The sequence below is a fragment of the Pyxicephalus adspersus genome, chromosome 6 (assembly GCF_032062135.1).
Source record: "Pyxicephalus adspersus chromosome 6, UCB_Pads_2.0, whole genome shotgun sequence".
Classification (NCBI taxonomy): domain Eukaryota; kingdom Metazoa; phylum Chordata; class Amphibia; order Anura; family Pyxicephalidae; genus Pyxicephalus; species Pyxicephalus adspersus.
The window spans coordinates 40,625,537-40,640,819 of record NC_092863.1 but is presented as its reverse complement, the minus strand read 5'-3'; the positions used below and the strand labels follow the sequence as shown (position 1 = coordinate 40,640,819).

The 15,283-nt window shown below is 33.3% G+C and overlaps 1 protein-coding gene across 4 annotated transcripts in view; it reads right to left on the bottom strand.

Annotated features, from left to right (window-relative positions):
- SEZ6L (seizure related 6 homolog like) overlaps nucleotides 1-15,283 on the bottom strand; it is a 227,342-nt gene that overhangs the window by 66,769 nt on the left and 145,290 nt on the right. For all 4 annotated transcript variants that reach the window (XM_072415423.1, XM_072415424.1, XM_072415420.1 and 1 more), the window contains 2 exons: nucleotides 2,202-2,394; nucleotides 692-877 (listed from right to left, as the gene is read on the bottom strand). In XM_072415423.1, the coding sequence (XP_072271524.1) occupies nucleotides 692-877; nucleotides 2,202-2,394 (379 nt within the window). The remainder of the gene's footprint in view (nucleotides 1-691; nucleotides 878-2,201; nucleotides 2,395-15,283) is intronic.

Sequence of the window (15,283 nt, the reverse complement as noted above, 5' to 3'; positions counted from 1 at the left end):
GCACAGATGTGTACTTGTATTGGCAGATGTGCTCAATGTAATAAAAATAGAAAATGGCAATACTAAAACGTATAGTAAGAGACAGCTTGCCTGCTTATTCTTATCTATTAGATCAATAAAATGTAAGCAAATATTAGTTTTGTGGATGGTTGAAAAGAATAATATTAACAAAATGACAGTGCTTTTTACATGACCAAAACCTTTGCCAAGCTTTTTTTCTATTATTTCTGTTCACAAAGTGGCGAGAAGTTTTCTCCTAAGCTACTAGTGGGTGCATTGTTCCTAAGGAACTGCTTGTACATTTCTGCACTATATCACATACTTTTTATTAAGTAAAACAGTTCTAAATGAATTACCTGACAAGAAGATTTCAATAGACAGATAATAACCGCAGGTTAAGTGGTTCATTTGTGCGCATTTTAGTGTATTCAGGCAGATAGGCTTTTTACGCATTTATTGCAGTATTTAAATTAGATCTTTTCTAACTTGTTTTAATTATTTCATTTCATTAATATATATTATTGGTATATATATATATATATATATATATATATATATATATATATATTTATTCACTCCTATAATGTATTAATATTTATATATAATTACAATACTGCATACTCTCTATTTACTATATATCTCTCATATATATATATATATATATATATATAGGTGTGTGTTTTGGACCTACCAAGGCAAATGGGCTCCTTATCACTCCAGCGTGGTTTTGATGCATTGATACATGTAAGATTTCTGGAGCCCTCCAATTTATATCCCATGTAGCAATGAAAATGTGCTGTTCCTCCAGCATGAAGATCCATGACTGTTACATCTCCATAATCTGGCCTTTTGGGAAAACTGCAGCTCAGCATGAAAACTTTAAATAAATACAGAAATATAAAGACTGTTACATACAAGCAAGGAGACAGAAAAAGTAACATTCTAACAGCATTATTTAACAAATGGCCAGAAAATGTTGATATTGCCTATAACCAAAAGTGAATGTTACTTTGGGGGTACTGAACCACAATGAACTAGTTAAGGCTTTATTATGACAGCAGGACCTACGTATATCAACCAACTTGCTAGGCTGAATCACCATCAATGTCTGGTACTCTAAAAAAATATTTTACAATGACTGCAATTGACTTTAAATATAAAAGGTCTAGAATAGAAGATCTAGAATAGAAATGCCAGTAAACATTTATTACAAATTATTTAAACACTATACTGTTTGTTTACAAATGGTTTTCTATAATGGAGGCTTAATTTGTAATCAAAGCAGTTTATGAATGGTAAAAATGATTGATATGTAGTTGCCAATAAGAAGGTATTTTGAATTTATAAATGTAGCTAAGTCGTGCATCAAACTCTAAAAGAAGGCATAGGCAAATAGGTTAATTCACTATAATACTGAGTTATAAAGCACATATATACTATTGGTACTTGCCAGTAGTGTTCATCCCCATGCCACTTTTTTGGTTAAGGGAATGGTTAAAGCTTTTTTTTTTTATTTTACTGCTGGTTGCTCCTACTGACTTCTTGCCATTACATCATATGATGAATAATCTCTCAAACAGAAAAACAAAAGCTCTTTTTAGTACAGAGGGAAAGGGTAAGAAAACTGCCTTTCACATTTCTTGTTTTGGCATCCAAGTCACTGAGAGTGGAGGAAAGTCTTTAATGATAGTAAAAAACTCAAAATTTTATATGCCCTGAATTAGAAGAAAAAATGTATTTGGAGTTGGGCTTTAATACTTGTTTGGGATCTTTTGCATGTACTATTCAAAGCTGTTTATAATGCGTGCTAACAAGAATGTATAGCACACTTCTATCATATAAGATAATTAAAAAATCACTGCAGAAGACAAAAATGCAACCTTTATTTATTCAAACAGAGCCAACACATGGGCTATGAGTATATGCAGATGGCCAGGCTTTGACAAACCTTTGCATTTGCTTTTCAAAGGCTTTGAAGCAATATCTTGTTTGATTTAGGATGTTTATATAAAAAAAATCTAGATAAATGTAGGCATCTAAATTAGCAGTTTTGTTGGCTCAATAATATCAAAGATAGGTACGGTAACATTTAATGATGCCAAAATATTGATAGACCTGCAGATTTGTGAAATCAACAATATAAGAGGCAATTTGGCTGTTTCTGATCACAAACCTAAGATATAAGTTGCTTCAACACTTACCTTGGTAATGTAGCTGAAAGGTCCCAATCGTGTCATCCTGGAATGTTTTGAAGTAAACTGAAAGACTGTTGGTAGGACTTCGGATGACCTGACCTTCAACTAGAAGAGTTTCATTTGCCAAGACTACAAGACCATCCTCACTTATACCACGAATAGATAGGTGCTCTCCCTCGGATAGATTTACACTTTTCACCTATAAAATAAACAGTAGTTATTAAATGATCTGATATAAAGCCTGTGTTACCTGTAAGGGTAAAAACAAACAATTATAGAATCATCATTATTATCTTTTATTTATAAAGTACCAACACATAAAAGAGAAATGCAGATAGGTGGGTGAGTTTTAAAATGTAAGTTATGTGAGTTTGTTTAAATCTATTAAAGGTAGGATAATGCCTAATGGGACGATGAAGATAATTCCAGGTAGTAGAGGCTGCCCTAGTGAAATAATAAAGCTGTACATGAGAAAATATAATATAAATATTATAATAATTATAAATATAGTGTAATAGTTGAGGAAACCATTATTAGAACCTTGGAGGAGCAGAAAGGGGTGCATTGATATATGAGATTGAATACATAATAGGAACAATGGAGTGATTTTAAGACCAAGCTTGACTTTGAGCCAAGGGGTCAGGGGTAGATGGGTTCATTTGTATTGTAGTATAAAAAGCCAAAGGAGGATATGAATTTGTAAAGGTAGGTAGTGTAAAGATACCTTATACTAGCATAAATATAAGGTGATAGTATAAATAAAGCCTTGCTGTGTATTATCATGCTTATGAACTGAAGAGCTAAAGAGAAGGAGCAGGTGTGAGTGCTGGCCAGTTCCCTAATGGCAGAAAAACTTGTTTGTACATTAAATTTAAGACATAAGACATTTAAGACACAAAAATATCAAAATTACAATTTTAATATTATATTTAATGTTTATATTATCTCCCTATGACAATAATATTATCACTCATAATTTTGTATGATAAAATCTCACCCTAAATTTTCCTAAAATTCCACACCAAGAACTAATGATCCAGTAGGGACCCCATGGAGTGTAAGTGTTTTTCCCAGAAAGGCTTGCTGTTTTTCTGAAATCGCTTTGGGGTTATGCTGTGTGACCAGTTTAGATGCAAACTGTGCTTATACAGATATTTTACTTTTGATTATTTCACTGTCACTGACACACTTATTTTATATTACAGTTGACTATATACTTTCTTACATAGTAATACATCTTCTTGTATTTGCCTTCATAAGCAGAAAACTAATTTACCAGTTATGTCTACTGTTTTAGAAAAGTATATGTAGAACTGCTTTGTTTAAAAAGAAACTTCTGATTACTTTACTACTCCCAGCTTTATCCAAAGCCTATTTATAAGGCTGGCATGTCACTGTGAGCCTAAATGTAGAAGACACTAGCACAGTTTAAAGCTGCAGGGTCTTTTTAAATATTCTTATTCCTGATTAGAAGAACAGTCTTTCTGCATATGTGATATTACTCACTTTGCCATTGTTCCTCTAGCCTCCATGACTCTGACATTGTCAGATGCACACCCATGCACACAGATGCACTGATGTCATCAGGGGGTGATGTCAAGGAACGTGAGTCTTGTGATAGTTTTCACTTCCACTAATATGGTGGGTGGAAAGTACACAAAGCATAGCAAAAAGTAAGCCAGAAAACATCTGCAGAAGGCCCACTATGATAACTATGGTTGCCTAAATCTAGGTCCATTTTAATTAGTTATTTACATAGCTGTTAGCTCACAGACAAATTTGTGGTATGTTAAGCGTATGGATCATTGGAAGATGAGTAATACATTCAAGCAGAAGGAAAACAATATATCAAAAACAGAAAGGCTTTTTAGTAAAGAAATATAAACAGTATTGCCTATAACCATTGGATACTTGTTTTACATAGCTCATTGTTTTTTGCTAAATTATTTATACTGTACTTCACCATTTAAACTGATATACACATGATGTACGCATTCAACTTTTTTTCAGACTTCCCACAAAAAAAGGAAAGTCTATTTGAGGGGTCATAGGAGAAGAGGATAATATCTCTCTTTGTCTCTAAATTTTTAGGGGATCAAGCATATGATGGCCTCCCTGTAAATTATATAATGAAATAATGTAAGCAGGAGGAAAGAAACAGACAGGGTTTACAGTACCTTGGAATAAGAAAGACTATACTGACTGACTGTATATAATGCATACTATACTTGTATATTGACACAATGGAATTACATCATGTTGTTTGCCTTGATATACCTTTTCTTGTACATATTATCAGGTTAGTGGAATTTGTTATATTGTCTATAAAACATTGTAAGCTGTTCCGAATTATATTTTGGATACAGTATATAATCAGATGCACTTCATACACTATATATGTTAAAGACGGTACCCTAATTAGGGGTTATGCATTCATATACCTCAAACACTATCCATTAACTATATTAATACCACCTTATACCTCTAACACACAACATATATCCCTAACATCTCTAATTTTAATACCATCAATTATCTCCATTTTTAAATGATCATGCAACATTCACTACCCCCATTGTCCCCCTGCAGTCACCGGGACTTGCGAGGGACGGGATGCCACCCATAGGTGGTAAGAAGCCAAAGCATGGGATGCAATATCACTGCTCCCTTGTTAGGTTCCCTTCTGTCCCTCGTATGATCCATTCTAATAGACGGATCACCATGGTTGCAGGGAGGTGTAGTTATGCCACTGCTTCCCTCTCATGCAGCCACGGAGCCCTGTTGACGTCACAGGTATTCCCTACGTTTAGTAAGTAACTTTTGAATAATATGCTGAACACTGCTCTATCTCTCCTCCATTTAAACTCATTACAAATACCTTTTTAACACAGGCATATTTCCCCTATGGGAACTGACTTATCTACCTAATCTGCACACTGGAGATTGACTACAATATAGTGTTTAGTCTGTGTTCTTTTCTTTCCCCTGGTAAGCATATTCCTTAGCTAATGATTGAAAACACAATAATAATAATTGAAAGCTAATAATTGAAAACAAGATTTTTTTGTATTTAATCTAGTCTTAAGCACTATGTATCCATTTATACCTATTTTTTGACACAGGAAACTTCCCCAATGGGAATTTATTTGTATTCTCAATAACTAATCCTCAACAAAGGATTCAATAATAGTGAATCTTCGTCATTAGTTTCCGAATAATCCCCTTGCACTTTGCCTCATTCGATACAAGTAAGTGTAAATAATTTAACCATTTACCTTCCTTATTAGACAAACTCAATTTACATTACTGCCCCCAAGTAGAACTGTAATATCAAAAATATGTTTGTTTATATATATTTTTGATAATCTTAGTGAACATTGATCATACTCATCACTGACAACATACTACTACGCGCTCAAAAGAATCTGCGTCAAAATCGATTATATTCATCACTAATCACCAAGCGTCTCAACTTCTATGTATGTAAAAATCTTTACCATATTACGTTTATTTATTTTCTGATATTAATTAATATCACTAAACAAAATTGAATCTACAAAATAATGTTTAGTAGAACTATAAGCTTAAGCTGATTATATAAAAGAATCTGAAGCTCATCTGATATGGTTATACATTGAATTGTGTAAACTTACAACATTCAATGTATTTTTGATTATTATTATATGAACCTTGCACATGTTTCTAACTCTTTGGTAGTACATGATATATTTTCCATTTTACTAATATAATTTCATATTTGCTAGTTTCAGTTACTTGGATAAGCTATATTATTGATATTGCATTTGCCGTACATTTTTTTTGTTTTCAATAATATCCTGGTATATGATTATATATAATTATAATGCACATGAAATTAAATGCTGTAATGAACATAAATATAACAATATATCTGATCTAATATATAGACCGTTATGTCGCTATCATCCCCCACCCCACGAGGAAGCCTAAACTGGCAAAACACGTTGGGTTTTTAGGACTACAACGGAACTGTAAAGTATTAGTGGTGCATTGTCTAGAACTGAATCCACCCCATGATGATATAATGGACTGGTAAAACTTTTGTGTTACCATATTGAACTAATTATGTATAAATCTATGTATAAATACATATTTACATTGTTGCAAACGCTGTCTGTTTCTTTCCACCTACTGAGGATAGTTTTGCTGTTGTCCAAGATCCTTGAACATACACTAAATTGCTGTTTACAATAAACGCTACAGTAAGCAAACTAGATCTATCCAAATATGCTGCAAATCTTAATTTTTTCTAGAAAAGGTTAAATTTGGCCCAATCTGCTTCCACTTCCAGATTTTAGATGCTGCTCCTTTGATGTGATATCTCCTTGACCAATAAAAAGCCTTGGGATCAATTGGAAGTGAATAACAACTTTGACAAGAAATGTTCACATTAACATACATTGTAACTTTATCTCCTATGTAGGAGAATCTAGTGTTGGTTTCAACACCTTTTTTTACCGAAAGTAAACCCTGGTTGCACATTTTTCCATGCTCAGTTTGAATTACTAAGGTTTATGACAGATTTCTTTTAATGAGATTTTAACCTGGTATAGAAATCATATACTGTACAATTTCCTTAGGTTTACTACAGCAAAGTTCTTAGAATGGTAATTCCACTACACTGGTAATTTCATGTTTCCTCTGCAAAAATATACGTTTGGCACAGAGTAATTATGGGACAACTGTGGATGTAAAAATTATATATTAGGCATTATTCTGAAATAAAATAAGAACTTTGTTGTCCAGTAGAAGCAAATATAATTCAAAGCTGTGCAGCAAGATCTTCAGCTGAATATTTTTTTTAACCCCACATTGCAATTTTAATGCATATATAGTACTGCCAAGTTGTATTTGCTTACTTCTATTGCTGAGCATCCAACAGTAGAAAAATCACCATTTTCCCATTAAAAAAATGTATTACCTGCATATGAGAACTGCAATGAGCTGGCTGCGGGGGTAACTATTCAAAATAAATTTATTGCTACATGGAAGTAAAAATTATTTCTGATATGTTATCCATTCATTTGTTATCCATTCAGAGAACTGTTGTAAACTAAGGTAATTCCTAGGGAGAATGTTAAGGATCTGTATTGGGTTAGGCTCCCAATGACTAATAAAGATCTGATATAATGGGTGATATCGACAAATCCTAGACACTATAATGACCTTGGTTAGGTAACAGTTGCAGGCATCTGTATCTGCAATACCTTACATTATACAGAATTTGGGGCACTACCAAATCCCCTGGAATGGATTTAGTTATTGCATTTGAGTGAGGATCCAGAAATTAAGTTAATTTAGAATCTAAAAAAAGAAAGGCAGTAAAATGTATGACTAATCATTGTTATTGGAGTGGGGAAGGATTACAACCTGTGTATTGTTTTTTAGTTTATTTGGACACTAATATGGAGATTTCCCCTCTTTTCTTGTTTTGCTAATAAGATTTTACTGGACAAGAAGTTAGGGGGACATGCAATGTTGCATGTTTTTGCTCACCTCCTGTCTGTTAAAACTTTAGGAAAAATCTCTTAAATAGATCCCTAAACAGAAGTAAAAACCTAATGACTCATAATCTCTCTTAAAAACAACAATAAAGTATGTTTTGTTGATGTCAATGGAGATCTAAATGGAGATTGGAGAAGAAAAGTCCATGAGTGGTCCTGATTAGTTCACTAAACAATTCTGCTTTGATTTATATGCCTATCATGCTAGTAGTGATGGACTGTTCTGCATACCTATCAAGCTTCTAAGATGGAAACTTTACTGTTAGGAAGATACTGTTGGGAAGATACTGTTGGATACTGTTAGGAAGAACATGAAGACATCTTTTTCTAGTTCCCTGTTATGCATATGATTGCAAATTCTTGCATCATAAACTACTCGTTAAACCCACAAATGCCTTAATTTACCACTACTTTTCCTTTATAATGGCTTTTACAATAAGAAATCTGATCATTTAGAGGTTGATGGAAATTTGGTGGCCTAATCATCATTTGTGTTTATAGTGGTCTATATATTTTGCCAAGTAGTCAGACAACTGATGGGAAAGGAGGGGAAGATTTGGTTCTGAAAGAGGCAAACACAGTTGAGATCTAGGAATTTCCTCTGCTCTGCTGGTCTCAGATAAAATCTGTACGGAAGATCTATCACAAGAAAATTCACATGCAATATCATTACACAAGCTACATCTGAAGAATGTATCTCAGCTCTTGTGGAAAAGACATTTTGGAGCCAAGTGCTGTGGTCTTACACAATAAAAATTTAGTCAAAAGTATGTTTAAAGAAAACAACTTCTTGTCAGCTATTGAGTTCAAAGAATCGAGTATGCTTTGAGTTTGAGAAGCACTCAGTGCCATGAAATTTTTCAAGAGGAAGATTGGGAAACAGGCAGAACAGACAAAGGCTGGGGTCTACAGTATTAATACAATTAATATTAACAATGAAAAAAACTAAAGACAAAAAGAATAGAATTATTATATATATACCATAGACGGTGCATAAGAACATTACCACACTTCAAGAAGACTATACGCATTTTGCAGATCATTTTCATAAATATGTTCACCTTTAAAAAAATACCAATAAACAGATTCCATTACATTATGCACCGTAAACAACTTTAGGCAAAAAACTTGCCAGAAGGTTCATGTGTAATGTTTTAAAAGGCACAATTCATTGGCCTATTTAGAGTTCAAATAGTTGGAATAAACAAGCACAGAATAAAAATAAAATGGTACAAAACATCCTCATACAGAAAGGAATCTGTCATAAATGCTACTGAGATATTTTATAGCAGATTGCTTCCCTTCTTTTCTGTTGTGTTTGCATTTGTCAATTGTCTGTTGAAAACACTATTTTATTCACTTCCCATAACTTAAACATGAAGCCTTTATATCTGTCCTAAGAAGGATTTCAGTACACGGAATGGTACAATTTTCTCTATTGACAAAAATCAATTTATGTAACATTTTGATTCACAGTAGAGTTCATAGAATTCACAGAAAGCTGTCAAAAAACAAAGGGTTGTTATATTGTGTGAAATAATATACCATTCCATTGCTTTGTTTTGTTATAATGCCACATGCATGCAGTATGGATGTTTAAAAAAATCTCAGAAACAAGTATATTTTTCTTTTTTTCACAGTTGAATAAGATATTGTCTTTTTTATGGTACAGTGGTGGAACCAACCTACAGAAAATGAACAGAGTTTTCCAAGCCTTTACCCTCCCTAGAGGTAACCCCGAGTGTGACTCGGGGTAAAAAAAGTTGCTAAAAATGGTAACCCCGAGTCACACTCAGGCTATGTAAACCTATGGAAGGTAAGTAAATACAGCACTTACCTGATCCGCCGGCGTCCAGCACCGTCCATCGCCGTTATCTTCCTCTTCTTTTTCCGGCTGGCTTCTGCACACAATGAGTCACCGGGGAGATCCCTGTGACATCGGTTCGCGTGAATGTTGCCGGCAAGGCGGGGCAGGAAATTCAAAATCCATTTGTATTGCATTCAATACAATACAAAATTCAATACAAAATAACTGTATTGAATGCAATACACTGGATTTATATGTGTAAAATCAGTACATTGTTTTCAAGAACATTTATTTTACAGTATATATAATAGTATGAGTATAATATCTATTTTTTTAATTAAAAAAAAAGAATTTTTTTTTTAAATATATAGATTTTTTTAATTTATTCAATTTATTGTTTTTACATGATTTTGTGTTTCAAACTTTATTATACTCATACTATTATGTTATACTGTAAAATAAATTTTCATGAAAAACAATGTACCGCTTTTAGACATATAAAACCAGAAAGAAATGAACCGCTAGGGAGGTCAAATATTTGTATTTACAAAGAACCTGATGAACTTCTCTTAAATCACCAATCAACATCAGATATTCCTTGAAAGTATGAAACTAATCGGTGGAAATAACTCCAGAGTGAAAACATGGTTCTAGGATTGTCACTCTATCGCAGTAGTGCATTTGAAGCATCCATGCATTATTCCAGTAAAGGTATGTATGTTGATGAAGGGAAAAGGTAATAAACTAGGACAGACACAAAATAAACAGATTGAACTTCAACTTTAAGTGCTATTACAGTAGTACTATCCCTAATAATTGAGAAAATTTGCAGAATTTGTGGAGATACACACTATGTAACTAACTTGGCTATACAAGTATATCTATTCACACCTTTGGTGGAGAATACCACTGCAATATAATATACATCAAACAACTAAAACATAAAGAATGGTGACAGGTAAAATGAATGAGATTGATCATCTCATTACAACAGCACCTGTCAAAGAGTGGGCTTCATTAGGCAGCAAGTAATCAGTCAATTCTTAAAGGTAACATGGGCAAACCCAAGAAACTGAGCAACTTCAACAAGGGACAAATTATGATCATTCAAATATTTAATTCACTTACTTAAGCACAACAATAGCAAAGGCATTAAAGAGAAACTAAAACTGATGATCAGGCAGGTATTTATTGCAGGAATGGACAGGCAATATCCCTTCTGCAGTAAGCTATATGTGTAGTCAGTGACTTGTTCTTTGTGTAGGTGATGTATAGAAAACCTAATTTCTGTGCAGTTCTGCTATGGATGATCTTTTGGTTTATGCAAATTTTAGTGTAGTGTTGAACAGACTGTACAGTGGGGCCCTGTGGCCAGAGACCTGGAGCAATGCTGATACCATTTAGGTGTCATACAGATATAGCTTTATGTGGCGGCTTTGTTGTGGGATGGCCAGCAGAGAGTTTGTATTGCTGTTGGCATTGAACCTCTATGTCTTGCAAATGCTCCCATATTTCAAAGATATTCACAGAACAACAAGGCATTACTAAGTGGATATTGCTTTTGGGAATACAAGATAAGTTTCTCTTCATTTGTAGCTATTGCCTTTTTAATATGTCTCTTGGTATAAGTTTATTTGTTGTGGGTGCATAAGGACAATTTAGAAAAATTATATTTAACACATATTCCCATCCTTAGTTTTCAGAACCTCTTTTGAAAATCAGTAACTCTCCACTTTTCTCTTAAAACATATTACAAGTCAACCATTTTATTCCTTACTTTAATTAAATGTTTCACACTTATTGATTAAGAAATGTCATAAACTTGTATACCATATAAAATTCTACAGCTGAATCAGTGCTGTAAAATAATATTGCGGCAAGTCCTCGCTCAAGGAAGCACATAGTAAATAATGTCTTAATGGCTCCCAAGAAAACCGTGTTTTTTTAGAAAAAGGAAATCTTTTTTAATGTTTTCACTTAAGAAACACAAGAAGTTATACAGCAGATAATTATCATCATATCAATGCATATATCAGTGCATGCTGAGAAAGCTTATGACTTTTGTTTAAAGGAAAACTGGTGTGTTTTTAGATATACCCAATAAATTGAAGCAATTTGTTCATAGGTATATCTGAAACACACTGCTCACTGATTTTCCCAAAAGTCACTTAGATACAAATCACATTTTAGGCGCCTCTGACAGGTTATTTGATAGAACACCTTACAATAGGAATTTCAGTTTTGGTGAGAATTAAGAGTTAATAATTTCCAGTGGGATAGAATTTGCAACTTTCCTCATTAGATCATTGGAAGTACACTAGCTAATAAAAAAACACATATCGGTACAAACAGATACTCCTTCGAAACAGCTTGGGATATTGACCACCCAGAGAACATGTTTTTTCTTATCAAAAGTGAAGTTACACTTTACCTATTTTAAAATTTGTTAGAACAGAGGCATCTGGAGCCTTCCCAGCTAAAACGGCACCAGAAATTATTTTCTGGTGGGAACTGGCATTGATGTAAAAATGGACAAAAAAAGCATTTTACATGGGAGAGTTGTCATCAATTTGATGTGATGTTAGGTTTCTTTGCCTAAAGAAAGCAATGCAAGCATTTGAGGCCAAAGGTGTTTAATTTTCCCCACAGTAAATAATGCATATGTTGTTATTTTAGTGAACTTTATTATTGAAAATGGTAATTTCTCCAACTATATCACCTTTATCTGTAGACAAGGCTTGAATGAAATTTTGAGGTTTACCTGTTCAGATGTGTATAAAAAAGGAACAATTTCAATTGTGTTTGGTTAATTTTATATAAATGTATATACGATATATATATATGTATGTATGTATATATGATATATATATATATATATCCTAAATCAAGCAGACCTTAGAACACGGGAAAAGAAGAAGAAAATCTCCTTGGCAAAGTTTCACAGACAAAATCAACATCATTACAGTACATTACTACATCAGCCATGCTTTAGCAGGCTGTCATGCAAGATTACCTCGATAATGTGTACCAGATAAGACATTTCTAACACCAAAATTGTGAGGAACTACTACATAAAAAACCATCTGCTATTCCCTTGAGAAAAGATCACATTCGTGGAAGTACACCATTTTATAACAATAGTATGATTATGTTATTATCATAATAACTTCAAAACAGCAGACGTGTGAACATAAAATCTCTCTATATACGGACTGGGTGCCAATAAATCTGCCATCAAAAAGTAAGCACTGCCTGGTGAGATAATAAATGAATCTGAAACTATGCTCTACTCACACAGCTGTTCTATATATGAATTGCAATGTTGTATTGCAATGTTTAGTGATATCAGTTTGGCTACTTACTATAGCCAAATTATGAAAAAGGTGCATGGGACACTGAAGGGCAGAATTAAAGACTGCCTATCATTTATATAGCAGCCTCATTAAAAAAAAAAACAGGAAACACATAAAACAATTACAGTGATCAAAAAAAACTAACAAAAAGCGGAATAGAGATAACTGGAAGCTAAAATTTAGATACAAACAAATATAAAACCAGTTCAGTGATACAGCATTAAAGGTATTTATGTGGCATTCTATTTCAAATACTTTACAGCACTATTTAAAATGGTAGATGGAGAAAAAACACACATAGCCAGTTAGTTGTGTTTCAGTACACAAGTACCAATTAGCTGATATTAAGGTGGAGAGAGCAGAGTGACAAAGAGGTAAACTCAACGTTGGATATTTAGAGTAGTAGTAGTAGAGATACATTAGTTATTTTGCCCTTCCAGACAGGCCTGTACTGTGTGTAAGGGCTGGATGGACAAAAATAGTCTTTGGAAGGTAAAGCAGTATATATATACCACATATATCCAAATATAAACCAATTAAAAAACAAAAATGCTGAAAAAGGGAATTAGAAAAAATATTTTCTGTTTTTACTCAAGGCCACCAGATAGCACTGAGATAACACATTTGTTGTCAGGTGTCCTTTTGGTTTCTGGGGCAGCGTTTGTTACACACTTTACATAAAGACACAGCACTATACTGGAGGCAACACAGTAATGCACAAAAGATCAATTAAGTAAGTGACCTATCATAACCAACTCCAAAGTACAAAGCACCGAAACCTGTACAAAGGGGGAAAAGATAAACATACAGAGTCTATATGCATTTATTTCTTTCCACTTTTAGATCATAGTTTAAAAAAATAAAACACCATGGTTTAATTTTTTCACAATGATGGTATTGGCAGTGATGGCCGGATTTTGAGGTGGTATACACTTAAGCTCAAATAGTTTTACTGTTTTTTCAAGTAAAAGAAGGTATCTCAGTTTATATTTGAAAATATATATTTATATATATATATATATATATATATATATCTGTATGTATGTGTGTTATATGTATCGGTGTGTTTATTTCTTTGCTGAGAACTCAGCTTTAGGTCTGGATGGGAACTGCATCTGTGTTTGAAGTGCTTTTAAAGCCTTACCTGCTGCACCCCCGAATGGTGGTGGCAGTTGAGTACAGCCCATTGCTGCCTGAGAACCCTTGTTACCAGTGCCCATTTCTATTTTCTGTTGCCTTAGCCATGAGATGTGTATATCATCCAGTATGAATATTTTGTATTCAACTTCTAGTTTGTTCTATGAGACAATGAAACAAAAAACTAATAATTGTTATTGGCAATACGAATAGTGCTTATTTCCATTATTCCCCAAAAGGTGGAGAAGTAAAATGTTCCTGTCATTGATACCTCTAAAAAAGGGAAATGGTTAATTTTGTATGGCTAGGCCTTCCAATCATAATGCATGTATCAGCTGTTGGTGCTAATTACGGAGGTGAAATTCAGTACTGTAAGAAATTAAAGAGAAATCTGTAAATCAATTAGGATTGTCACTAAGAGCTACAGCATAACTGAGGTGCAATATTGCATTCTAATGTTTTAACACCTGCCTTCATTTATCTTAGTGTGTAATAACTTAATTAGGTTGGTAATTAGTGGTGATGAAAAAAAGATATTCACATGGGATGATTTAACACAGTTTCAAAAGCCTATAAAATGTGCTATGTTTTACATTAGCGAATAGTTTTGTGCTTTTTTTCAGGAATTGGTGTCATATCAAACAGCTCTGATATCCATAAGAGGTGCTGCAATCACTGGATCTATGAGGGAAGAACAACATCTAAATCATTGCCAGAATTGCACTTATCTCTAGAGAGGGACAGATTTGAATTTTATATTTAATTGCACATCTGCCATTTATGCTTGTGTAGTTTCATACTCCCCAAATACAATAAAGCAAAAAAAAGAAAGTCAATTACTGATACCTCATCAAAAGAATTGCTGCAAATGTAACTATGAGCGAAATTTAACATTATGGGATCTATTTATAAAGTAGTAAATCTGACATTCAGTGGTAAAAGGGTAGGTGCTCAATGTTACTGGCTAATTCTTATTCAGTGCCATTCCCTGAATGTAATACAATATACATGGAACAGAAAAAGAGAAGGTTTTCTTTGGCATACAAAAGTTATATATTTTTGTATTTACCATACAGTAAAATGAACAAACCAATAAACAACATTACAAAATGATTAATTGCTGAATCCTCATTATATCATGGGATTCCAAGGACTAGGCACTAAATATAGATCTCCAAACATTGATCAGTAATTATGTTGGTCTTATGAACCAGTGATCACAAGTGATAAACCATGCACTTGTCTTAA